The following is a 26,218-nucleotide window of genomic DNA, read 5'->3' on the forward strand; positions in this document are numbered from 1 at the left end:
TCTTGTACATTAGATTTTTAATAAGATTTAATCTCTAGTAATGGGAGGTTCACATTGTATTATGTATTATGAATTATAGCTTACAGTATATATTTAATAGTAATATATACACTACAGTCTCTGCTTGCAACATCCTCCTGACTGTTTCATTTAATCATGTGCATCAGAGTCAGTTGAGAAACACAAGATCATGTAGTCTTGACTGAAAATGTGATTTTGTGCTTATCTGTGTGAACACATTATTTTATGTAAAAGAGTGTGTGTAAACATAAACTGCACTGCTCCCTGACTCTAATGGATTTCCCTCTATTGTGTTAATCATTCAAAAGGAAATTGTTCAAACACTTGGACTGAACTGAATAAACTTCAAAAGGTTTAAAGAGCCACTTGTGCTTTAATCAAATTTGACCTTTTTTTTTCTTCACTCTCTTTATATTTATTCCCTCCTCAAAATTCTCACACACTCTTTCTAGGGGAAAGTTCATTCTCTTACCATCAGCTTGACAGAAAGCAGTAAAAGTCCAAACCAGAATGAACAGTTGCACTGCATTTACAGTATTCATGCTTTTCATTCTGCAAAAGACAAATAAATTACATACATTTAAATCAAGAGTGAAACTTAAACAACTAGGACTAATAAGAAAGTGCTAGATTAAATAGTAAATATAGACGATTTACTGAAAGTTGAGCAGAAATGTCAGAATTTATCAGAAAATGTTTGCTGCAATCAGTTTCATTAGGAATAGATAAACCCAACAACAATAATTCTGGCATCATCTTATTCTTAGCTGATGCTAACACTGAACTAGGCCGTTGTAAATAACATATAGTTTGTTAATTTCATGGGTGTTGTGCTTCAGTGCAAAGTAAGTGTATTATATTTGATCTCTAGCAATCATATGTGCAATACTAGACCTGTTTAATATTTAGTTTTGCTGTTATAACGTGCATTAGCTCGTCAAGGTTAATTATAGGAGTTATCGTGTTTGGAACGATGCTGCACTGTATATAGGATATTATCTTTATGCTTAGTTGTTTATATTGATGTCATTTATGTATATTTCATCTGTGTTTGGTGCATTTCAATGGTCAAAGTCTGTGGTTGAGGTATTCTGAAGTTGTACAAAACTTAATGCGTGTGCGTGTAACAAGTCCAGACAGAGCACCGCTGACAAACTATGTGAAGCAGATAAAACTGTTTACAGTTTAATTGAATGCATGACATAGCAGTAGTTTTTCTTTCATTATTAATTTAATTTCTGTATTTTGTTCATATCCATCATGTATATGTTTTAAAACACTTAATGTTATTATCATGCATGTTAATTTCTCACAAGAAATTAGATATTTCCAGTGCCAATTATATATTTCCAGGGAAGGGAAACCATAATTCTTGCAAGAACTTTGATATTTTGTGCTGTGGGGGAGGGAAAAACATAATATAGGGGAGGAGCAAATGCATGAAAGCTTCCACAGAAGCCATATAAACCATTTCTCTTTGTGCTCTGTGAGCCCTCTCTCTTTATGCTCTTTCTCAATTGAAAATTATCTCTAAGCAAAGGTTTTCTGTCAATTAGATTTTGTCATAGTTCTTTGAAAGTGACAGTGACAGAGGAGAATGCGTCTGAAATAGACGATAATGTCGAGGAGGACCCTTATTATGATAACTCATATGAGCCATGAGCATATCTCCTCAGATGAGCATGAGACTCCCAGTGTTGACCCTCATGTTGTCTAGCAGATAAATTACCCTCCAAAAATGGAACGTTATTATGATCCCACTTCCCACTTGAAGCTGTGGCCAAATTTGCAATTTTTGCTGCTTCAGTTGTTATGATGTTGATTCACATTTTTCTAGATTATTGTGCAGAGTGATCAGAGGCATTTTACATAATTTCAAAAAGCTTTTTCACAAAACCCCAAATTTCACTGTTTTTGTCATTGGCACCAAATGACCAGCTAACATCATTTTACTAATCATATCATCAGCACATGATTGCTATAAAAGGAGGGAATAAGTGCTTCTAATCATTTTGTTCTTCTATTAGCAATGGTTTCCTCCACAGAAAGATGGAGGATCATCTTTGCATCAAAATGGCCTCACATGTAAGGAAATAGCTGCAAAGAATTTTGCACCTGAAAGAACCAGATCATCAAGAGCTTCAAGAATAGAGGTTCGGCTGCAGTGAAGAAGGCTTTAGGATGTCCCAGAGTGTCCAGCAAGTACCAGGAACTTCTCCTCCTGAGGAATCAACAAGGGAATCGTGTCACCACCAGTGCAGAACTGCTCAATATTGGTGAGAGCATCTGCACACACAGCGAGGCCAAGACTTTTGGACAACGACCTGGAGTCAAGAAGGGCAGCAAAGAAGCCACTTCTCTCCAATAAAAACATCAAAGATTGACTGAAATTCTGCAGAAAGTACAAGAATTGGACAGCAGAAGACTGGTGCAAAGTTATTGTATCTGATGAAGCATCCTTCTGACTGTTTGGAGCATCTGGAAAATCGATTGTCCAGAGAAGAACAGGTTTACACTTGCCTACATTTTCTGTTTTTATAGAAAAACCACATCCACTTATACACCCTAATTAAGGACAACTGCTTTATTATCTGAGTTGATGTGGTGGCGAATAAATGGGTTATTCCCAAATATCGGACATCTACTGACCAGTCTTTTACTAGACACTGGCAATTTAAATAAATGTGATTGTGCTATCAACAGCCAACTCATTTCTTCAATTACAATAAAGCACAGAGAACACAAAGAAAAAGATCCATTCATGATAATATTGCTGCTGAATCTACAGAGCCACGACAGAAATTGAACATGATGAAATAAAATTAATTCTATTGCATTGTCTTCACTGGCTGAATGCAAAAAGAAATCCAAATATAATGAGCATTAATACGTAGAGGCAGGAAGAAGTACTTTAGAAACCAGCCTTTATTAATTATTATTGCAGAGATGGGGTTTGGGGCTGGGTCCGTTGGACTGTTTCTGGGGATTCATTTTTTATTTTGCCTACCTTTTGTCTTCTGCATTCTCCTTACCATTGTCTCCTGTTCTTCCCTCAGACTCATCCCCCAGAAACAGTCCCACGGACCCAGCCCCAAACCCCATCTCTTAAAAATTAATACGGCTGGTTTCTAAAGTACTTCTTCCTGACTCTATGTATTAATGTTCATGCCTAAATGGGTTCCATTCAGACCTTAACATCAAGTATTTTACTGTTATGTGTCAACAAGATTCAACAAGACATTTTCACCTGGCTAGACCCAATGTTTAGACCTGTTGTGGTATTTATGCAACTTAGCACATACATGCTAAGAATTTTTTTTTTTACCCTATTCAAGTAAGAAAAAGAATGAATAGGCTATATTTGGGTCTTTTTCGAAACTTTCCTCTAATGGGATTCTTCGGGACTTTTTTCTCCTTATTGAGGATACAAAACCAGTTGAGTTTGCTTCTGTTGCAATTTGTTCAACCTTTTTTTCATAAAATGACTGGACTATTATTCCATTGCAACTTTAAACAGGTCTAAGGAGTTTGTTGTTTTCATGTAGCCTTGGCAACTAGCCGGCCTGAACGCACATGAAATGAAACTTGTTGAACTCACCTCAACATGTCTTTTACAATCATTTAACCCGCCATGGGCAATGCTGAAGTCACTGTTAAAAACTGTACAGCGTGCAAGACTGTCATTATGTTTTACTCTTATAAGACACTCTTATTTATGTGGCACTCTCCCTCTGCCATGGCGCTCCTGTTTCTAGATACACTTAACTGATTAATTCGGTTTGGGAGAAGAGATAAAAGCCCATCCACACTTACAATTGATTGGTTGATTTACCGAAACAGGCAAGTCAGGATGCTCTCTATCTTACATGCGCTCTCTATCATGAGGCACACACGCACTCTAGCACACACACGCAAAGTCTCTCGCACCCTCCGCCGTGCGCGCGCTACACGGTTTGGAACACAGTCTCTGTCTCGTATGCGCGCTCTTGCTCGCTCGCTCTAGATTCCGGGAGATTTTAACTAATTTGCGGGCATCAGGGAGCCGCTATCAATATGCGGGAGACTCCCGGAACTTCCGGGAGACTTGGGATGACTGGAACTGGCCCCCGACTGAGCCCGAGTTCTCCCAAGGTTTATTTCTCCATTCTGTCACCTGTTGGAGTTTTGGTTCCTTGCCACTGTTGCCTTTGCTTTTGGCTTTGCTTAGTTGGGGACATTTAATATTCAGCAATATTATTGATCTGCCTTACTTAGGGTGGACGATGACGCAATTTTCTTCTAGAAACAAACTTTGTTGTACAACCCCAAATCAGAAAAAGTTGGGACACTGTACAAATTGTGAGTAAAAAAGGAATGGAATAATTTACAAATCTCATAAACTTATATTTTATTCACAATAGAATATAGATAACATATCAAATGTTGAAAGTGAGACATTTTGAAATGTCATGCCAAATATTGGCTCATTTTGGATTTCATGAGAGCTACACATTCCAAAAAAAGTTGGGACAAGGCCATGTTTGCCATTGTGTGGCATCCCCTCTTCCTTTTATAATAGTCTGCAAACGTCTGGGGACTGAGGAGACAAGTTGCTCAAGTTTAGGAATAGGAATGTTGTCCCATTCTTGTCTAATACAGGCTTCTAGTTGCTCAACTATGATGCAAATCATAACACTTTATGATGCACCAAATGTTTTCTATGGGTGAAAGATCTGGACTGCAGGCTGGCCATTTCAGTACCCGGATCCTTCTTCTACGCAGCCATGATATTGTAATTGATGCAGTATGTGGTCTGGCATTGTCATGTTGGAAAATGCAAGGTCTTCCCTGAAAGAGACGACGTCTGGATGGGAGCATATGTTGTTCTAGAACTTGGATATACCTTTCAGCATTGATGGTGCCTTTCCAGATGTGTAAGCTGTCCATGCCACACGCACTCATGCAACCCCATACCATCAGAGATGCAGGCTTCTGAACTGAGCGCTGATAACAACTTGGGTTTTCCTTGTCCTCTTTAGTCTGGATGACATGGCGTTCCAGTTTTCCAAAAAGAACTTCAAATTTTGATTCGTCTGACCACAGAACAGTTTTCCACTTTGCCACAGTCCATTTTTAATGAGCCTTGGCCCAGAGAAACACCTGCGCTTCTAGATCCTGTTTAGATATTGCTTCTTTTTTGACCTATAGAGTTTTAGCTGGCAACGGCGAATGGCACGGTGGATTGTGTTCACCGACAATGTTTTCTGGAAGTATTCCTGAGCCCATGTTGTGATTTCCATTACAGTAGCATTCCTGTATGTGATGCAGTGCCGTCTAAGGGCCCGAAGATCACGGGCATCCAGTATGGTTTTCCGGCCTTGACCCTTACGCACAGAGATTGTTCCAGATTCTCTGAATCTTTGGATGATATTATGCACTGTAGATGATGATAACTTCAAACTCTTTGCAATTTTTCTCTGAGAAACTCCTTTCTGATATTGCTCCACTATCTTTCACCGCAGCATTGGGGGAATTGGTGATCCTCTGCCCATCTTGACTTCTGAGAGACACTGCCACTCTGAGATGCTCTTTTTCATACCCAATCATGTTGCCAGTTGACCTAGTAAGTTGCAAATTGGTCCTCCAACTGTTCCTTATATGTATATTTAACATTTCCGGCCTCTTATTGCTACCTGTCCCAACTTTTTTTGGAATGTGTAGCTCTCATGAAATCCAAAATGAGCCAATATTTGGCATGACATTTCAAAATGTCTCACTTTCAACATTTGATATGTTATCTATATTCTATTGTGGATAAAAAATAAGTTTATGAGATTTGTAAATTATTACATTCCTTTTATTCTCACAATTTGTACAGTGTCCCAACTTTTTCTGATTTGGGGTTGTATTATTTTCACGTTATCAATGTGAAGCTGCTTTGCCTTTGATACAATCTGTATTGTAAAAAGCTATGTAAATAAAAGTGACTTGACTTGACTTGACTTGCCCAGATGCACACAGAAGCTGCTGCACACCAAGAGCTGCAGGTAGAGAGATAGAGAGAGAGAGAAAAAAAAAACAAGATACTGCAAGCCTTACAGTGTTGTGATAATTACTTTTAACTCTATGCTTTTTAAATAAATAATAATGTAATAAAGTATGAATAGTTTTTAGTCAAATAACATAAAAAGACCAGACCCCTCGACGCCCGTGAAACTTTTCTCCCTTAAACAGCAAGCTATGTTACTTCTACAGGCTACACACAGCAATATTTAACAACATCTCTGCATGCTCTCTTCACGTCGGTCTTGTAAAATAATAACATTAATAAGTAAACAAACATCAACATCTCTTCGCTGAGAATGAAACACCACTTACCAGCAGCCGCAGAGTTGAAGATATCTTCTAGTGCGCGCGGCCGCGCGAAATTAAAAAAATGCGCGTGCGGCGTGCGTAAGGAATCGTCCCGGTCAAAGGTCATCATGTGGGTCATTTTATTTACGGCTAAATTATTATTCATTCATTTTACTAATAGTTTGATTGGGCAGACATCCACAAAAGGGCCTTTAATTACTAAAAAAAGGAGAGGACATTTTACCTTGACAAAAGGGCACTTTGGGCACCAAGGGGCAAAGGGACAGGTGCTCAAGCACCCAACCCAACCATTTCAAATTTCAATAAGGTAGCCTAATATTTATCTATTAATCTATTAGTCTGCCTTTATATTGCTTTACCGCGTTACTTAGGCTAATATTCTAACATATCAAATTCCTGTCCCGTGCAGATGAATCCAGCATTAATATGAATCCAGCATTAATCTGTCACTTCCAAAACGTTGCAGCTGTAACTGTCGGTCCTCAGCATTAAAACAGACTGAAAGCCTAGACCGCTCTCTATACAATCAATAACATGCTGTCGCTTTGTCAGTTCACACAAAGTTCCGTTATCATCAATGAAGTTGCCAGCAATGAACAATACATATCTTACTCACATCTTGTCTACACTTTGTTGTTAACGAGAAGTTTCGCGATCCTGCATTCCTAAGAACTGAATAGTAGTAGCCTATACAAATTACAGTTTTTTCTCACCTCTTTTCAGCGTCAGTTCATTCACTCTGATTCTCTCTATAGCTAAACATCTACAATGACATTAAATATTTTTACTTACGTAGTTATGAACGTACAGCAATACCACACAAGGAAAAAGACTTTTAAAAAATAAACAATGCAGGAAAACTCCGTGGTTCTGGACGCTGCCGAATTAAACTTTTTGCGTATGCATCAGCTAAGTATGATCAAGTTCGACTCGCGCATGCGTGAGGCTGGGGATTTTGTACAATACGACTGGGTGCTTCTCATTTCTTATTTGTGCATCCCCGTTTACTTTCCTCGCTTCTCAGCTCCTCCCCGTGTAGGATGCGAGGGAAGGCTGCAAGGAAAGAAAAGGAGGACAGAGGAATCGAATGAAAAGGCTTGTTTGAGATGCGCCTTGCCTCGCCTGAAATGTAAGCGAGAGTTGGCGGCTGCAGTGAGAGGAGGAGTGAAAAAAGCGCAGGCCGGACAGTTCTCTCTTCTCGCAGTGGATCTGACACCTGCGAGATCAAAGATGGATATCGCGGGATTCATGCTCGTGCACAGTGTTGCTAATAAACTGGATGTAAGTTCTGTTGCTTTTATATGAAAATATGAACAAGACACCCAAATTAGGCCTACTTATTTAATTACATTCCAAATACATGTTTATCAATCATTGTTTCTTTAATACAGACATATGTGTTTTTTGTTGTTGTTTAAAAAAAAAAAAATGACATTGCATAACCCATAGAGATCGCACTGTCAGATAGTTTGGCAATATTCACACATAACTATACACATAAAACATGATATCAGAGTTTTAAAATCAAACATTTTAAAAGAGAACAATACATCACGGTTGTTTAAACCAATGAGCATTAAGCTGTGTCGTCAAGCAAGTCGTTTCCCATCGTGCTTTTGGTCAGCGCGCAGTTGTGGAGAGCAACTGCGCTCGACTGCAGAATCCGACACGTCCGCCTTGCGCTCGCGAGAGATTTTTGACATACGTCAGCATGACATCAGAGCAAGGTGGACCGCACTCGGACACATTTCTAACCGGCATGCATCTCACGCTGATCACCGGTGATCGGTTCTGCGCAGATTTTGCTCATCTCAAACAAGCTTAAAGCTTTTTTTTATACATTGGAATACTTGATCACTCGAGCGTCACTTCACTGTGTCATCAGCAGGGCTCAAAGGATCTGTCCTTCTTTTGTTGAAGTTTGTTTATTTAAGAAATTCATTATAAATATTAATAAAGCAAGATACCCTGTTGAAACATGTGAGGTGTTTGGTTTATATAAACTGCAAAGGTAAAGTATAAATTAAAATTATTGTGACCGACGTGAAGGGGGAGGAGAATTTATACGTGCGTCACATTTAGTCAATAAAACTCTTCCGGATACACCTATATATCCTTGCTCATAACTCCTCAGGAAGCTCCTCACTCCTCGATCCTCGACTCCTCGCGGTGCAATTAGAGAATTGAAATGTCCTTCAAGATGGCTGAGCTCGATCGGTTTCCGGGTCATAGGATGGAGGACGGAGGAGAGAGGAGACGAGGAGGGATATTGAGAAGTACCCAGTTTGTCTTACCGATACTTTACCATTCGTTCATCCCCACTGGCCTAAAAACCTTTGGCTTTACGCATTTGAAGGCCATTTGACTGCTATATTTGGGATAACCGGCGCCAAAACATCAATCATACAAAATAATAAATGTATGAGATCAGTGGTTAAATTGGCTTTTGTAGAGAGGAGCCCTTATTAACGGTCACGGTCATCATTCAAAATCGCCCCGTAAAATGACTTAATGTGTTTTTACACCAAAGGGGCTCCTTTTCTAGTATTAATGTGTAAGGTAGGGTTGTATTCAAACAAAGAGAAATACTTTACAATTCACTTACTTTATTATTATTTTTTTACCTTTAATGTTAACAGGCAGGCAACAGATTTCACCCTCGCAAAATGTATGAAATCGAACATAATGTAATCACAACTATGTAAACATCCTTTTAAACAAGAAAATTATGTTGATTTAAGAGAATCAGGGACAATTTCTTTGGCAGTTTATGTTATGTTTAATTTAATCACACCGACACGGGAGGTAATTACTCAACTCAATGCATTATGAAACAATGCGAAGAACACTTGAGGCACTTGTGTGCTGACATAACAGTTTACACTTTAAATACATCACATTTACTTATTCACATAGGCTACTACAATTCATGCATTCATCAGTTTCCAAATAGGTGTAAAGGCAGGCTCCTCTGGTTTATGCTGCCGTTGTCTACAGGCATGATCTGCTGACCTCCTTCACCCTCTTCCTAACAAACTTAGTTGTGTTCCACAACTCTAGTGGTGGACCCACTAACTTTACGAACATCAAAGAGGACACATTGACAGTCTTCAGCTGATTTCTCAGTGGTGAAACAATAGTATTCATCTCTGAAAATCCCCTTTCACACTCAGCGGTGCTCACAGCCAGTGTATCTACTCTGTGTGTTTAAATTTCAGAAGATCCTCTTTAATTGCCATGTTTGGGTTTTCCTTGTACATTCTAAATGTTTATAATCACATTAAAAGTAGGCTAAATCAGGAAATGTTATAGTCTGAGGCACATGTGCTGGATTCTGACCCCCGCCAAATTACTGACACCCACCGGTTTAAAAGTCAAAATAAAAGACAGTTCACAATCTTGTACATCATTGTCAGTCAGTATCAGCATCAGGAATTAAAAATACACTGGTCAAAGAGTAGCCTGCACATCAAACATATACAGTGTGATGAAATTACATTACAATCATGCATTTAGCAGACACTTTATCCAGAGTGACTTACAGTAGAGGAACAAAAGCAATTTATCATAGAACCAACACTAATCATATTCAGGTGGAGGTTTTGCAGCTCATTCCACCTGAGAGGAGCAGAGAGGGTGAAGGGTCTGGAAAGTGACTTTGAGAAAGCAACCTTAGATCTATGACCCTCTTCTGCTGTCAATTGATGAAATGTTCTTGATTTGTTCCCCACTAGGTGGCCCTTTCATCTGATCGTTTCAGTTGTTGTGGACTGACTGAATTTAACACACTTGATTTTAAGTGATCTCATGTGAACTCTGAATGCTCGACACCTGACAGTTTGCTTTTATCAGCTGTAGGATCATTAGTCATTTTATTTCTCAGTAAACATGTCACTCAAACAGAAGAGTATCTGGTGGTAAAGGTTATCATGGGTTCGATTCTCAGAGAATGCATGAACTGATCAAATGTAAACCTTGATTGTAAGGCGCTTTGGATAAAAAACATCTGCCAAATGCATAAATAAAATTCATTTATCATATTTCAAAGATGTAATCTCAAGGTTAATCTAAAGTTATAATGATACTAAAATCATTAGGCTTTGGCTAATACTAAAACTAAAATCATGCAAATCTCTTCTAAAATCTATGAATATCTAAATATTTACTGGACAAACAGTACATTTTACTTAAATAAATAAGGCATGCATTCAGATCATCTAGCCTATGTGAACCAACCCTCACCCACTTTACTAGTTTAAATACTGTTCTGTGTTCCCATCACCTGATTAAAAAGTTTCCACATATTCATCTCTAGAGAGCATCACACGTGTTTATTCATTCCAATTTTATTTTTGTTTTAATAATAAAAAAATAACCTGTAAAAAGACTTAATGTTCACACCATTAAAAAAAATTGCAGATACAGAATATTAGAAGTAAAAATCATTTCCATAAAAATCATTTAACAAATTGATAAATAAAAGTAAAAATCAATTATTTAAATCATTTAAATAAAAGTAAAAATCATTTAACAAATTGACATTTAACAAAACCCAGTTTGGGTTTTGCTGCACCGCTTCAATGTTCACACAGGCTTGACTTCATTATAAATAACCATTAATATAGTTCAGTAGTTTGAGGTTTAACAGATACTGTGCAGATATAGTTTACTGGAGTTCCTATTGTCATGATTCTGCCTTGTGTTTTAGTAGTTCTCTAGTCTTGTGGCAGGATCATGACAGTCCCATGTTTTGTGTACAAGCACTTGGTCATTAGTTTGGCCATGTGCTTGTGTTGTCTTGTTTCCTAGCCCCGCCCTCCTTGTTACCCTCATTTAGTAATTATCTCCTCCTGATTATCACCTGTTTCCCTCATTAGTTTGTCCCTATTTAATCCCCTTGTGTTTGCTGTCCTTTGTCGGTTCATTGTGAAATGTGTATCTGTGCTTGTAGTTGCTGTGATTACCTTGTCCAGAGTTTTTGTTAGTGAAGTTTATTGTCTTTATATAGTTAAGCCTTGTCAGTCTAGTCACCCGTTACCTGTGTTGTTTTGCCCCCTCGTGGGTTTTGTTTTCTGTTTTATTTCAATAAATCCCGTTTGTATTGTCTACTATCTGCGTTTGGGTTCATCTTGTTGCACGTCCGTGACACCTATAAAGCTTTTGTCTTTCATGATCTTCACATTTAAAGTCAAACTAAACTCAATACTTTCATTCTGCTGAGTCAGATCTCATTTTCTGGACAGTTGCTCTTGTCATCATCATATTTTTCGCCCAGAAGCATCTTCTTTTGCAATACACAAGGTTTTCTGTAGTTTTGTTTTGTTTTGTACATGATTGTCATGATGATGATGAGGATGATGAGGATGAAACAGCCCACAACTACAGTGATAACAAAATTATTAGATGGAGGATCCTCTTCTAATCCATGATTAGCTCCTGTTCTTGATCCAGAAACCCCTCTGTTATGTGGATCTGAAAAGGTGCAATTAACGGTTTAAAAGAATTGTTTAAAACATGAAGTCAACTTCAGCCTATCAAACATCAGTCAGATTCTCCACACAAACTTCACAAAACATTTCTGCTGCTGAGAATCTGATCAAACTGATTTCTTGACACACAGACCAGATCTAAACATCTCTAAAATCACTCTGACTGAAATATCTAGAGAGATTTCACAATTTGGAAACTATGATCATCAGTTTCCTTCTTAGACCTTAACATCTTAAATAATTTATTTACAGGCGATTTAAAATGATAAATATAATGATATGCCTAGGCACTAAACAGCTGTTTTCTGTGTTCCAAAAGTAACAAACTCCTGACAAACAGGCTGGGAACATGGGAAGACCCATTAAACACATACTATAAACTAACCTACAGAACAGAGCTAAAACATCTCTAAACATGAACAAACAAGCTCAAAACGTGACAATTATACCTGTTATGTTCACAGTGAACTCTATGTCTTTCCATCCACAATTTGTTTGCACAAAGAATCTGAATTGTCCAGTCATTACTGTAGTTGAACTGAAGCTGCATGTGAAGCTGTTTCTCTGTTCACAGGAGCGCTGATGAAACTTTTCTCTACAAATTGCGGAGTCATTATATTTCTCAGGATATTGAAACTTATACATTATAATGCAGCATGCAGACTTCTTCAGAGAGACGCTGCAGGTGAAAGTTACTTCTTTCCTCACAGATCCAGTCACATCCTCACAGCTTACACTGAAGTCATCTGAAAAATAGCAATGTATATCATATAATACAGCAACTGAACACAACACATCCAGACCTGTTGTGTCTCTGTCCATGTCAGTAAGATTATACAGTGACTTTTATTAGACAACCTATTCATAAATAAATCCAATGCGTTATGTTTTTGTACATTATATCATCACTATAAATTTGATCTTTAGCTATGGGAGACTCACACATTTTATTATTATCTAGGCACAATATAGCAATACTATTTATCTACAAAAAGCAGAATAATACAGTGGCCTCTGCATCCAAACTCATTGTAATTATATCTTTAAATCATGTGCATCAGATAGAGTCAGTTGAGAAACACAAGATCATGTAGTCTTGACTGAAAATGTGTTTCTTATCTCTAAAAGTACATTTGTACTGATATGTATGAACACATTATTTCATGTAAAAGAGTGTGAGTGTATAATATATAAATTAGCAATTTCCCTCTATTGTGTAAATCTATAGGCCTATAAGGTCAATATGTAGATCTATGATCAAATCTATCTATATCTATATATATATATATTAATATGATTTGATTTTTTTTCTTCATTATCTTAGATTAAGTCCCTCCTCAGAATTCTCACACTTTCTAGGGGAAAGTTTAATCTCTTACCATCAGCTTGACAGACAGCAGTAAAAGTCCAAATCAGAATGAACAGTTGCACTGCATTTACAGCATTCATGCTTTTCTGCAAGAAAAAAAGGATAGAAATTTGCATCAAGAGTGATACTTAAAGGCACTGGCACCCCGCCAAATCTCGCGAGAATCACGACTTAGTGTGTATTACAAAACAATATATATATTTTTTTTTTCAGTGTGGTTACAGTACTTTTTTTTTTTTTTTTTTTTTTTTTTTACCAACAAAAAGTCTTTTACAAACATTTGTATATACATTGAAATACAATATAGATACACACTAGGGGGCTATTGCTAATTTACATGAAGATATTAAAGCATTTACAAATTTTCAATGTTTTAATTGCTTTTTGCTTCATAGAAAATCGGAGTGAATCAATATAAAGCTCAATTTCTTTCCTGAATGAAATAAAACAAGGTTTTTTACAGGAGAATTTACATTTGTGAACATAAAATTTTGCCATTAAAAAAAATAAAATTAATTATATAAACCTGACTATGCTTGATTCTACTGTTCTCCCAAAGACCAAATAAAATATGTTTCCAAAACAACATAAATTGGTCATCAATGTTTCTTGTGATAAAATCACAGACATTTTGCCAAAATGGTCTTACAAATGGGCAGTGCCAAAATAAATGAACCACAGTTTCAGGGCAACTGTCACAAAAGTTGCAATTAACATCAATATCACTTTTAAATTTTATAAAGTAATGTTTTACAGGGTATATTCTATGTATCAATTTGAATGATACCTCCTTAACTTTGTTTGTAATTAAATATTGATTAGGTATAAACCAAACCTTTTTCCACACAATATCTTCTGTAAAACGATTCCAATATGAGTAAATATAAGGCAAAGACACAGAATTTCTTTGAAATAACTCTCTTATAGATCTGTTCTTTGCGTTAAGGGAAAAACATATATTACCTACATAAGTACTTACTATAGTAGGTGGGGACAATTGTTGAGTATTAATTCTTTTTTGATGTCTAAACAGCATACAGATTTCAGGAGAAATTGCACCAAAAACTTTTGCATATTCCCCTGGTGTTACAGGAATCTTATAATGCGCCAAAAACTCATTGTAAGTGAAAAGAAAACCCTTTGAATTAAATAACTGATCCACCAATATGATGCCATTATCAAACCAATGTTTCAAAAACAACGATTTGCGCTTATATAATATATCCATATTGTTCCATATATAATACTTATGTGGTGAAAAATTATGCTTGAAAATCAGTGACCATGATAAAAAGGCCTGGCGATGAAATTCCGAAAGTTTCACGGGTACTTTATCAATATTATAATTACAACTAAGAAGAAAATGTATATTACCAAGGTTAGAAAGAATATGGGAGGGTATAAAGTTCCAGATCGAGTAAGGATTTCTGACAATCTGACGAAGCCAATTAACTTTAAATGTATTATTTAACATTTCAAAATCCAAAACATTTAGGCCACCATTTTCATATGTATTAATTATAATTGTTTTCTTTATGTAATGTATTTTGTTTTTCCATATAAAGTCAAACAGTATTTTATCTATTTCTTACAAAACAACTTATGCTGCGTTCCAGTCCACTTTTAGACACGCACTTGCGAACTTCCCTAGCACTTCCCCTCGGGGGAATCCCTGCCGCCATTTTGAAGTGCGTTCCACTTCTGCTGCGTTCCAGTCCAAAATTGTCATGCCCTTCACTCGCTAACTTCCCTCCGTCTCGTTCACTCGGATGTACGTCATTGCGATGCACGAGTGCCCACTACTGGCGGAAACTGCAATGGGCTGAACTGGAACGCCCTAAGCCCTTGATCACTTGGAATCAGCTAAAGAGTTGATTTATTATTTAAAATTTTTCCCTTTAAGAATTTGTTTAATGTAGCATCCAAATGTATAGGTGTGTGTGGGTTGTTTTAAATTAAAAATATATATAATTAATATATCATAGAGTTGTTTGTTGTGGTGGTGATTAGACGAGATTTGTGGTGACGTCACAATCGTACTGCATTGTGGGACATATAGGTGCCTTAAGTGTATATATGAAGTAGACTCGCTCCCTCGGTCAAAATCGAGGGAACGAGGGTCTGTCCATCTAAACTTCCCTCGCCCACTTCACGAAGTGGAACGCACTTCAAAATGGCGGCGGGGATTCCCTCGAGGGGAAGTGCTTAGGGAAGTTCGCAAGTGCGTGTCTAAAAGTGGACTGGAACGCAGCATGAAGTGGACGAGGGAAGTTTATATGGACAGACCCTCGTTCCCTCGATTTTGACCGAGGGAGCGAGTCCGCTTCAAATGTACACTTAAGGCACCTATATGTCCCACAATGCAATACGATTGTGACGTCACCGCATATCTCGTCTAATCACCACCACACAGACAAATCTATGATATATTAATTATAATTTTTTTAATTTAAAACAACCCAAGCACACCTATAAACATTTGGATGCTGCATTAAACAAATTCTTAAAGGGAAAAAAATATATGAATGTAAATAATAAATCAACTCCACAGCTGATTCCAATTGATGAAGGGCTTAGGACGTTCCAGTTCAGCCCATTGCAGTTTCCACCAGTAGTGGGCACTCGCAATGACGTACATCCGAGTGAATGAGACGAAGGGAAGTTAGCGAGTGAAGGGCATGACAATTTTGGACTGGAACGCAGCATTAAGTGTTTCCTTCACTTTCACTGATAACAGTTTCAGTTTTGTCCTCATTTATAATAACAAGCCTAAAGCCCATGTTGCAGGTTTTTTTTTTTTTAAATTAATATAACCTTGTATGAAAATACCATATGAAAAGTAAATGCAGGATTAAAAATTGTTTTGCAAGACATAAGGGCACAAATTTAATAGAAAACGTGACCGTTTCCTTGACCGTGTTGAAAAAGCACTTTTTTTCACCATCGCGTCATATGACGTCACATGAGGTAGTCGTTTGGCTCTGCGTTCGCGCTCAGTGCAGAGATAGGTTGGTATTCAGTTGGAGCGGTCATGCTTCAGTGTGTTTTCTGTGCTTATTGTATTTCAATTAATCATCGTCGTGGTAAATGATTGTGAATTATGGCCTGTCAGGACATCGAGTCCACAGGTTTCCGAATAAGAAAAAGGACGGTGCAATCTTTCGTGCCAGTGTGCGCTTTGTGCCGGGTAAGAGACGGGACTTCACTTCTGCTTCTGCTTTGAAAAACACGGTAGTGTGTAGCGTTCACTATAGACCGAATGATTATAATCCCGGCGATATGTGCACACTGTCCCAGCTCCTTCATCGGGTCGCCCGGTGACGGTCCGCCGTCAGCATGTGGTTCGGCCGCCAGCGGGAAACATGACGCTCACGGATCCGTCAGAGATCACTTATTGTACATCTGTTTTACAAAATGTGCCTTGTCTTAATTTAATTCATTAACATATCCTACATAAACTTGTAATGTAATGCATTTATGTGTTTGTTATTAGTCTGCAGCCGACACTTATTATTATTATTATAAATATAATATATTATGTTCTATAATTCATTTTCAATCTGTGCAAACCGACTTTAATGTTTGTGTTGGCTGTTTCTACATATAAAGTTTTTGTACAGTAAGACAGTTGTGATTGTGATCATTTTTTTTTATTCATCGTCACCAAATTGGTCAATTCAAAGCCTTTATAAAGTCCCTCTTCCTCTGGAAACTGTCTCCTAATGGCTGACACACACAACACATGCAGGTATGGGTCTAAGTACTAGCTTTGCTATTGCCTGATACATGATGATAATAATCTGTACGGTATTGTGATCTGAGCAAAGTGTTGTACATATCGTCGGCTAACGTGAATACATCTATAAGCTAACACTCTCGCCCTGTTCTCCTCACACCACAACTCACCGTTGTTCTGTCTAACCCTGGCCTGTCCTGCTCACTTGGCTTCATCTCAGGCTCATAATTATATGATATCATCATATATATCAATTATATATGAATCATACGAGTAAACATTCAGGCTACAATTCCCCCAGCTTTCCGAGCTGTCATTGCGATCCATTGCTTTCCTATTCGCTAACGTTAGTTGATTTACTTTGACCGCTCTACCTCATGTTACGTCACTTCAGGTTCGGCGGTTTAAGCGATTTTCAAATGCGGAAGTAAAAATTTCTCACAAAAACGACTCCAGAAGCCTAAGTAGCGTTTTATAAGTATATGTTTATATTTAAATCTAGTTCCTACATTATTTTTCTATACATTGGCTTACTGGGTACTCTAACCTGCAACATGGGCTTTAAACAAGCAGCAATCCTCCACCAAGAGTCATCAGACGACACTCAACCAACAACAGAAATTATGCATATATTCACCTCAGAACAAACAAGACACAAGATGCAGATGAGAGAAGAATAATTTCATGCTGTTTATGTAAATTCAGATGCTGCTCAAATAAAAGGATAGTTTCATGATATATATACAGTATATATATATATATATATATATATATATATATATATAGATATATATATGTATATATATATATATATATATATATATATATATATATATATATATATATATATATATGTATATATATATATATATATATGTATATATATATATATATTTTTTTTTTTTTTTATGGTGCGTAATTTCTATACACCCTTTACCTTATTTAAATTATTCTCAGGTTAGGTAAAGTAAGTCAAATCTGTCCTAAATAATAAGCATTTGAATTTCCATACTTACAAGACTTAGATCACAGAAGACTTCTCCGTGGTCAGTTCAGCTCAATCTTTAAAACAGAGACGTATGGCAGGCGAGCTTCTTAATTTCAATTATATATATTTTTTATTAAATACAGGTTAACTAGTTTACATAAAAGGCACTAATATATAAAACAAAAATAAAAAGTAAATCAAAACCAAATCGTATACAAGCTTTAACTGTAGGAGGTGCAATGGTAAGGCATCTATGAGCGTCTCCCTTCATCTTCTCCTTTCAGCCTTATATACACTTTCTGAATTGTTGAGGTCATCATCTTTGGAAATCCCCTGCTAAGTCATTAGTCTTTATCCAATCCGAAGTCTTGAACTGTCATAATTTCCGGAAATTCCCTTCGAACCTGTCCTTCTTCTGACCTTTTCTTTGTTGGATTCTGTGTCTCATCTGCAACGGTAACACTTTATATTACGACCCGCAAACAACTGCGTAAGTAAACCGAAATTACGGTGTACGTTTTTGTAATTATAGTTATGTACCTCCGTGTAGGTGCACAATACGTTAAGTTTTGGGTAATAAAGGGGTAACAACCAGATATTCAAGAAAATTATTTATAATGTAATTATTTAAAAAATAACAGGTACCTATTCTGTTAATATATTCCAGGCAAAAATTGTACGTCTGTTGTATATAAAAGTTTTTTTATCACATTTCTGGCAAAATATGTTCTTGTGCAATGTAGTTACAAGGTAATTTTGACATCTGTGGGTTGTAAATTAAACTTTGTTGTTTTAGTATACTGTAGAAAAGACAATGCTTTATTAAGATGAAAAAGTGTTTTGAAATTTTTTTGTAAAATAAAAGTCAGAAATTAAATGGGATCCTTTATTGTATATTTACTGCACTTACCCTGTAACTACACAGAACAAGGGGGTAACAAGCGCCACTTTAATTTACAGCCCGCAGGAGTTACACTTAACCTGTAAATTCACAGTTGAAACGGGTAACAAACACTACTTACTATGTAACAATACGAAACAACACTATTTGCACAGTAATTACAGAGAAAGGTACTCTTATTAAAAAAACAAAACAAAACAAAAAACGTTTAATTACACAGTATATTTGCCCTGACATTTAAGTGTCATTGCAATACAATGTGATAAGGTAAGTACTACATGGTACGTTCTAAATTAAAATCATAGCAGAAACTAATTTTTTTGGGCTTAACATTAAGTAGTTTAGTAAGAAAAGCCAATAAATAGCATTGCCAATGTTTTTCGAAATCAGCTGTTTATAAAATTGTTTCAGATTAAATTTTTATCATACTGTGCTTACATACAGCTATATATATATATATACATATATATATATATATATATATATATATATATATAGTTTAATTTTAACTACATTGCACAACATATTTTGCCAGAAATGTGATAAAAACTTTTATATACAACAGGCGTACAATTTTTGCCTGGAATATACTAACAGAATAGGTACCTGTTAGTTTTAAAATAATTACATTATAAATAATTTGCTTGTATGTCTGGTTGTACCCCTTTATTACCCAAAACTTAACGTATTGTTCCCTTATACGGTATAATTACAGAAACGTACACCGTAATTTCGGTTTACTTACGAAGTTCTTTGCAGGTTGTATATCTGCTTGTTACCCCTTTATTACCCAAAACTTAACATATTGTTCCCTTATACCTACACGGAGGTACACTATAATTACAGAAACGTACACCGTAATTTCGGTTTACTTACGCAGTTGTTTGCGGGTCGTAATATAAAGTGTTACCGGTTACAATTATGGTTGACTACAATACATGGGGCCAGGGGCGTAGCACCAAATGTTGGGCCCAGGTCACACACTGTAAAACCCAATAAGTTATCTCAACTCAAACTGATTGAGAAAACTAATTGTTTTAAACCATTTAAGTTTAAAACAAATACATATGAGTATTGTGAACTTATATATATTGAGTCATATTCACTCATAATTTAGTGTTGGTTTAGTCAATTTTAAAGTATACAGGTGCTGGTCATATAATTAGAATATCATCAAAAAGTTGATTTATTTCAGTTATTCCATTCAAAAAGTGAAATTTGTATATTATATAGACTCATTACATGCAAAGTGAGATATCTCAAGCCTTTATTTGTTATAATTTTGATGATTATGGCTTACAGCTTGTGAAAACCACAAAATCAAAATCTCAGAAAATTAGAATATTACATGAAATCACACAGTAATTACACAGTGATACCGTGGTCATTGAACCAGGTTTTGGTTATTTTGGCAGTGTGGGCCGGTGCAAATCCTGCTGGAAAATGAAGTCAGCATCTCCATAAAGCTTGTCTGCTGAAGGAAGCATGAAGTGCTCTGGAAATGTCCTGGTGGACGGCTGCGTTGAGTGGACAGCACAGTGGACCAACACCAGCCGATGACATGGCTCCCCAAACCAACACAGACTGTGGAAACTTCACACTGGACTTCAAGCATCTTGGATTGTGTGCCTCTCCATTCTTCCTCCAGACTCTGGGACTTTGGTTTCCAAATGAGATGCAAAATTTGCTCTCATCAGAAAAGAGGACTTTGGTCCACTGTGCTTTATTAAATCCAGAGTCAACGCAGCCGTCTACCAGGACATGTTCAGAGCACTTCATGCTTCCTTCATTTTCCAGCAGGATTTGCACCTGCCCACACTGCCAAAAGAACCAAAACCTGGTTCAATGACCATGGGATTACTGTGTAATTACTGTGTGATTTCATGTAATATTCTAATTTTCTGAGATTTTGATTTTGTGGATTTCATAAGCTGTAAGCCATAATCATCAAAATTATAACAAATAAAGGCTTGAGATATCTCACTTTGCATGTAATGAGTCTATATAATATACAAGTTTCACTTTTTTAACGGAATTACTTAAATAAATCAACTTTTTGATGATATTCTAATTATATGACCAGCACCTGTATATAACTTGAATATTTTAAGTTCATTCCATTAATTTAAACTAACTGGTTTGAGTTAATTTAATAAATCTGATCAAGTCTAGACAACTATATAGCTACTCAAATGGTTTTAGGAAACCATTGTGAGCTTTAAGCTGTGGTGGATGGGCAGACTGAACTAAATATGCAGGGTTTTCCGGTGCGTGAGGGAGAACGCTGTGAAGAGACCTAAATGTAGGGTAAATGAAGCTGAAAACTTTACATGTATTTATTTATGTGTTTATTTCATGAGCTTTGAAAACTATAAGAGTATAGGCCTTATACAAAAGTAATTTCTTAATATTTAAAAGAAATTAGACCCCCCCCCCCAAAAAAAAAAAAAAAAAAAATTGTAAACCCACCCTCTGGTTTCTAATTTACCTTTAATATTATTTTTATTTTCAACCATAACCATAAACTAGATTAAATTAATTGAATTCAACCTAAATGCTTAGAGCTAAAATAATAAATAGGATATTCATAACTTATTCGGTTTAAGTTATGCTTAATGCATTGCAGTTTTTGAGTTAATATCACTTTTTTTATTAAGTTAAACTAACTTAAAAAAAAAAATTAAATGTACTCATTCCGTTTATTGACTTTCAGTGTTAGGTTTTACAGAACCAAGGAGTGGGCTCATCACAACACCACAATATATATCATTATATCTTTGTGATATATAATCATTATACCCCCCCCCCTCCCCTCCCTCACCCACTCACTGGTCAAACTTGTCCATTTGTGTTTGTATAAAACACAAGTGTTTCCTCATTCCATTGCCTTTTAAAACAGTAAAACATGCTGTGCAATACAACACCGTTTACATCATTAGAAAATTGCATGTGTAGAATAATAACAGTAAAAAATAAATTTCCATACGAACCAAATACAAAATTAACATTCATTATATACATTCTTTGAATGGCAGAAGAAAAAAAGCAAAAGCAAATGCAGTTTTGCTGCTTTACCCTTTTAATGTTCACACAGGCTTAAGTTCATTAAAGACACACACACACACACACACACACACACACACACACACACACACACACACACACACTGATCAAAGAGATCATTAATATACCAATATTTCACAGAAATCAGAGTTATCTAGTTCAGTAGTTTGAGGTTTAACAGATAGTATGTACAAATATAGTTTATGGAGTTCCTATAAAGTTTGTGTCTTTCATTAAAAGTCAAACAAAACTCAGTTTTCATACAGCTGAGTCAGTGACATTAGATCACGTTTTCTGAGTTGTTCTCCAGAAACATCCTCTTCTGTTTGTAGTATAGTTTAATTTTGTAAATGATTGGCATAATGACGATGATAAAACAGCTTACAGCAGCAGCGATGACAGCAACTTTAAATCCACGATCTTCTGCTTTTTCATGCTGAGATGTTTCTGATTGACCCAAGACAGGTTCTTCTGGGAAAGTACATTTAAAATGGTTTATGACATTGTTTAAAACCATTTATCAAAACCAAAAGAGACTAACGAGCAGTTTTCTGTGTTCATAATTAACCTGGAGCTCAATAATCAATATCTATAATGGAATGTAATTTCTTACCAGGATCTTCAGTGTCAGGTCCAGATTTACTGGTCTCTGTTAACAGATTTTAAACCACTGTTAGTAGATTGAAAATGAAAGTTTCAAACATGTATTGAATCTTATCACAGGTTTTTTATTTCAAGACATTTGTTGAGTTTTTGTCTTTGAGATGCTCTTGCGTGTAGAACTACTTTCATACCAATTGAGGCATTTAAAGCTGTTTAACTAGTTCAAAACCAGTGATGTTACCAACTCACAACTAAGAAATGTCATGTATCTTTTCAGTCACTACACTATTTTACTGATAATTTGCAGGCAGTGCTGACAAGATTCAATGCGCGTGAACATCTCATCTGTGTGTGTGTGTGTGTGTGTGCGGAGACAGAGCTGAAGAACAACAGCGTGATTTACATAGTTAATAAAAGGTCATTTAGAAGGGAAAACATGGAAGTTGTTTGTCATTTTTATCCTTTTGTTTGTCATATTTGTTTTTGTCCGTGTCTTTGAATGAAATAACTGAATGCGTTTACTGGAAAATAATTTCACACCTTGACATTCATCAACCAATCAGTATTAAGCATTCAACAGTCCCGCGGTATAATAAAATATATTACCTTTCTTTCCAGGATCTTCAATGACAGTTTCAGGTTTACTGGTCTCTGTTAACAGATTTTAAACCACTGTTAGTAGATTGAAAATGAAAGTTTCAAACATTTATTGAATATTATCACAGGTCTTTTATTTCAAAACATTTATATGGAACTGTAATGCGGTCGATTAAAATAATTTCACACCTTGGAACATTCGTCAACCAATCAGTATTAAGCATTCAACCCGTGGTATAATAAAATATATTACCTTTCTTTCCAGGATCTTCAGTGACAGTTTCTAAAACAGATTTTAAACACTGTTAGTAGATTGAAAATAAAAGTACAGTTGCAAACATTTATTGAATTATAAACAGCAGTATTATATACTGTACCTGTTATATCCACAGTGAATTCTGTTGTTTTACTTCCACAATTTGTTTGCAAAAAGAATCTGAATTTTCCCATCATTGCTGTAGTTGGACTGAAGCTGCATGTGAAGCTGTTTCTCTGTGAGCCTTTAGAAACAGTTTGTTTACAGATATCTGATTCTTTATGGATCTCAGGGTATTGAAACTTATAGAATATAATGTAGCATCCAGAGTTCTTCAGAGAGACGCTGCAGGTGAAAGTTACTTCTTTCCTCACAGATCCAGTCACATCCTCACATCTTACACTGATGTCATCTGAAAAATAACAGAGTATATCATATAATACAGCAACTGAACAATAATAAAAAAAATGTCTGTAACTTTAATAAGAAAATCAGATTCACTTCCACTGAATATTGTGCATCTTTATTTTTTTGTGTATATATGAACCAAAACATTTTCCATTTTTTTTTTTTTTTTTAGAATTTAGTTTTTAAATTAGTTTTTAAAGAATTTAAAATTTCTAGGGGAAAGTTTATTCTCTTACCATCAGCTTGACAGACAGCAGTAAAAGTCCAAACCAGAATGAACAGTTGCACTGCATTTACAGCATTCATGCTTTTTATTCTGCAAGAAAAATAATGACAGAAAGTTTAAGTTGCTTAAACAACTAGGACTAATAAGGAAGTGCTTAAAATTAAATAGCAGATTAAGACGATTTACTGAAAGTTGAGCAGAAACGTCAAAATTTATCAGCAAAAGTTTGCTTGGATTAAACCAAGTCCATTAGGAATAGATCAACCAAAAACAACAAGTCTGCCATCATTTGAACATAGAGTATGGATTAATAAATATAAAGGATATTATTTTCCTGTTGAAGAGAGTTATTGCTCACCTCTGGTCTGTGTGTCTTCAGCGTGTGTGTTCATTCACTCTGACTCTCTCTACAGCGATCACCAGTGTATGGCTAGTCACTTTCACTTTCAATGACTAGGTGTAAGGGCTAAACAACAACAACAACAAAAAAAACGTACATCGGTTCCTAATGCTTTAACTTTTGATTAGCCTACTACTTTAATATCATATGCATGGTATCACCAGAAAATTGAATCCAAATGCAGCCCACATGAAGGGGGAACTTCACCAAAAACCCTTCCTGAGTTAATGATTGTCAGATAGACCTATGTAAAATTATAATACATTTTGATATATATAGGCTATTTTTTTTTTTTTTTTTTTTTTTTGCATTTTCTTAGTATGAGAATGTCCAAATATAATTTATTTATTTAAAAAAAAAATCTACCAAACGATACATACCTTTATAATGAATTTATTTAAAAAAATAAAAAAAAATCTACCAAACGATACATACCTTTTGACTCTCCTTGCTGTAGTTTTGGAGATATGAGACTTTACTGTTTTTGTGTGTCACTCAGAAAAAAACAACTACTAAACCTAGTGGTTAATCCATTCCCTGAATAGCAGTGCTAATTACTTCTGTCTGTCTCGCTCATCTTAATCCATTCGGGTCTCCAGCACTGAGATCAAACTTGAGATCAGTTCAAGCATTAAACCCTGACAAACAGTGCGAGGTCTTTTGCAGCTCCTCTGCTGATATACAGTAAGGAGGCAATGGCACGATCTTCACAGAATAACAAAATAAGAGTCCTTTTTTAATTCTGTCCATGTGAATCAATATACACTTGTTAATCGGAACTGCATAAGGAAAAGCCGAATAACTTAGAAAAAACTTAACAGTTGTGTATACTTTGTGTGTATCACATCAACACCCTGAAAATGACCTCTAGAAACCCCTTTTAAAAAAGTTTACTATTTAAAAAAATGTTTTGATCTAACTTAACATGTGAAAATCAAGTAAAGCATCAGTAACTGTTAAAATCTGATTTAATTAACCTAGTGCTGTTTTAATACTTAATAAAACAGCGGGATGTTTGGTGCATTTCTTTATAGTTTGTTATTTATTTAGCCTATGTAGTCTCTAGTTATAAAGAGAGGCTGTACAAAGTAAACACGCTCCTTACAGAACTTTTTACAAGCGAACCACATACTGTATGAAAGACCAGGAGCAAAGTGAAAGAATAAAAGAAACTTCAAAGAAAAAAAGTGGTTGTTCCTTCACTTTCAGTCTATAAAAACATCAGTTTCATCTGATAATCATATTGGTCAAAGACAAATATTTAATCTCAGCCGGACACGCCCTCTGCTGGCAGGAGAATGCATTGCAACAGCTGGGTAACATGGGGCAAAATGATTTTATCCTGACAATAGATAGACAATAGAACACTTTTAATGAATGACTACGATATTTTCAATTTTGTCGTTTCATCTGAGTATTAACATTTGTGAGATTTAGTCAGCCGAAACAAAGTTAAGGATAATTGATCTAATTTTGTGTCTCAGGATAATGGTGATCAATGACACTGTATTGTGTTGAATATCAAAGATTGCCAACACGATGAGGACGAAGGAACAGCCTACAACAGCACCAGTGACCATAAGGGCTGTAGATCCACGACCTGTTTAATATGATTTATAATAAAATTAAGAATATTCAGTAACAACACTGTTTACACTACTGTTTACGCATCAGCCACGTTAAAGGAGAACTCCGGTCAATTTTAACATTGAGCTCATTTTTTTGTAAATTTGGAGTGCTGTCAGTACAGAGAACAACGACAAAAATCTGTGTTGCCTACATCGTGTTATCCTCTTTTTAAAATGTG

The 26,218-nt window shown here is 35.9% G+C and overlaps 2 protein-coding genes and 1 long non-coding RNA gene across 3 annotated transcripts in view; all 3 read right to left on the reverse strand.

Annotated features, from left to right (window-relative positions):
• Positions 1-7,236, reverse strand: part of LOC307146841 (uncharacterized protein) — a 37,011-nt gene extending 29,775 nt beyond the window's left edge. The window contains exon 1 of the mRNA XM_079851150.1: positions 7,168-7,236. The gene's annotated coding sequence lies outside the window, so the exon portion shown is untranslated. The remainder of the gene's footprint in view (positions 1-7,167) is intronic.
• A 1,946-nt stretch (positions 7,237-9,182) lies between these two features.
• On the reverse strand, positions 9,183-18,222 carry LOC307146847. Its single transcript, XR_013819166.1, has 4 exons — positions 17,986-18,222; positions 13,244-13,319; positions 12,314-12,610; positions 9,183-11,847 (listed from the first exon to the last, which is right to left on the reverse strand). It is a non-coding gene; the product is annotated as an uncharacterized lncRNA (long non-coding RNA).
• Positions 18,223-21,094: 2,872 nt separating this feature from the next.
• On the reverse strand, positions 21,095-25,117 carry LOC307146840 (uncharacterized protein). Its single transcript, XM_079851149.1, has 8 exons — positions 24,847-25,117; positions 24,370-24,477; positions 24,022-24,101; positions 23,499-23,789; positions 23,375-23,404; positions 23,131-23,175; positions 22,535-22,570; positions 21,095-22,392 (listed from the first exon to the last, which is right to left on the reverse strand). Exons 3-8 carry the CDS (start codon positions 24,089-24,091, stop codon positions 22,202-22,204), a joined length of 663 nt encoding a protein of 220 aa, XP_079707275.1. The 5' UTR covers positions 24,092-24,101; positions 24,370-24,477; positions 24,847-25,117; the 3' UTR covers positions 21,095-22,201.
• Between the last annotated feature and the right edge of the window lie 1,101 nt (positions 25,118-26,218).

This window comes from Squalius cephalus (assembly GCF_949319135.1).
Source record: "Squalius cephalus genome assembly, chromosome: 19".
NCBI lineage: Eukaryota > Metazoa > Chordata > Actinopteri > Cypriniformes > Leuciscidae > Squalius > Squalius cephalus.

Coding starts and splice junctions, on each gene's coding strand:
- LOC307146840 (XM_079851149.1), bottom strand. CDS start 24,091: ATGAATGCTGTAAATGCAGTGCAACTGTTCATTCTGGTTTGGACTTTT. Junction 23,790..24,021: donor TGCTGTCTGTCAAGCTGATG/GTAAGAGAATAA, acceptor GTTATTTTTCAG/ATGACATCAGTGTAAGATGT. Junction 23,405..23,498: donor ATTCACTGTGGATATAACAG/GTACAGTATATA, acceptor AATCTGTTTTAG/AAACTGTCACTGAAGATCCT.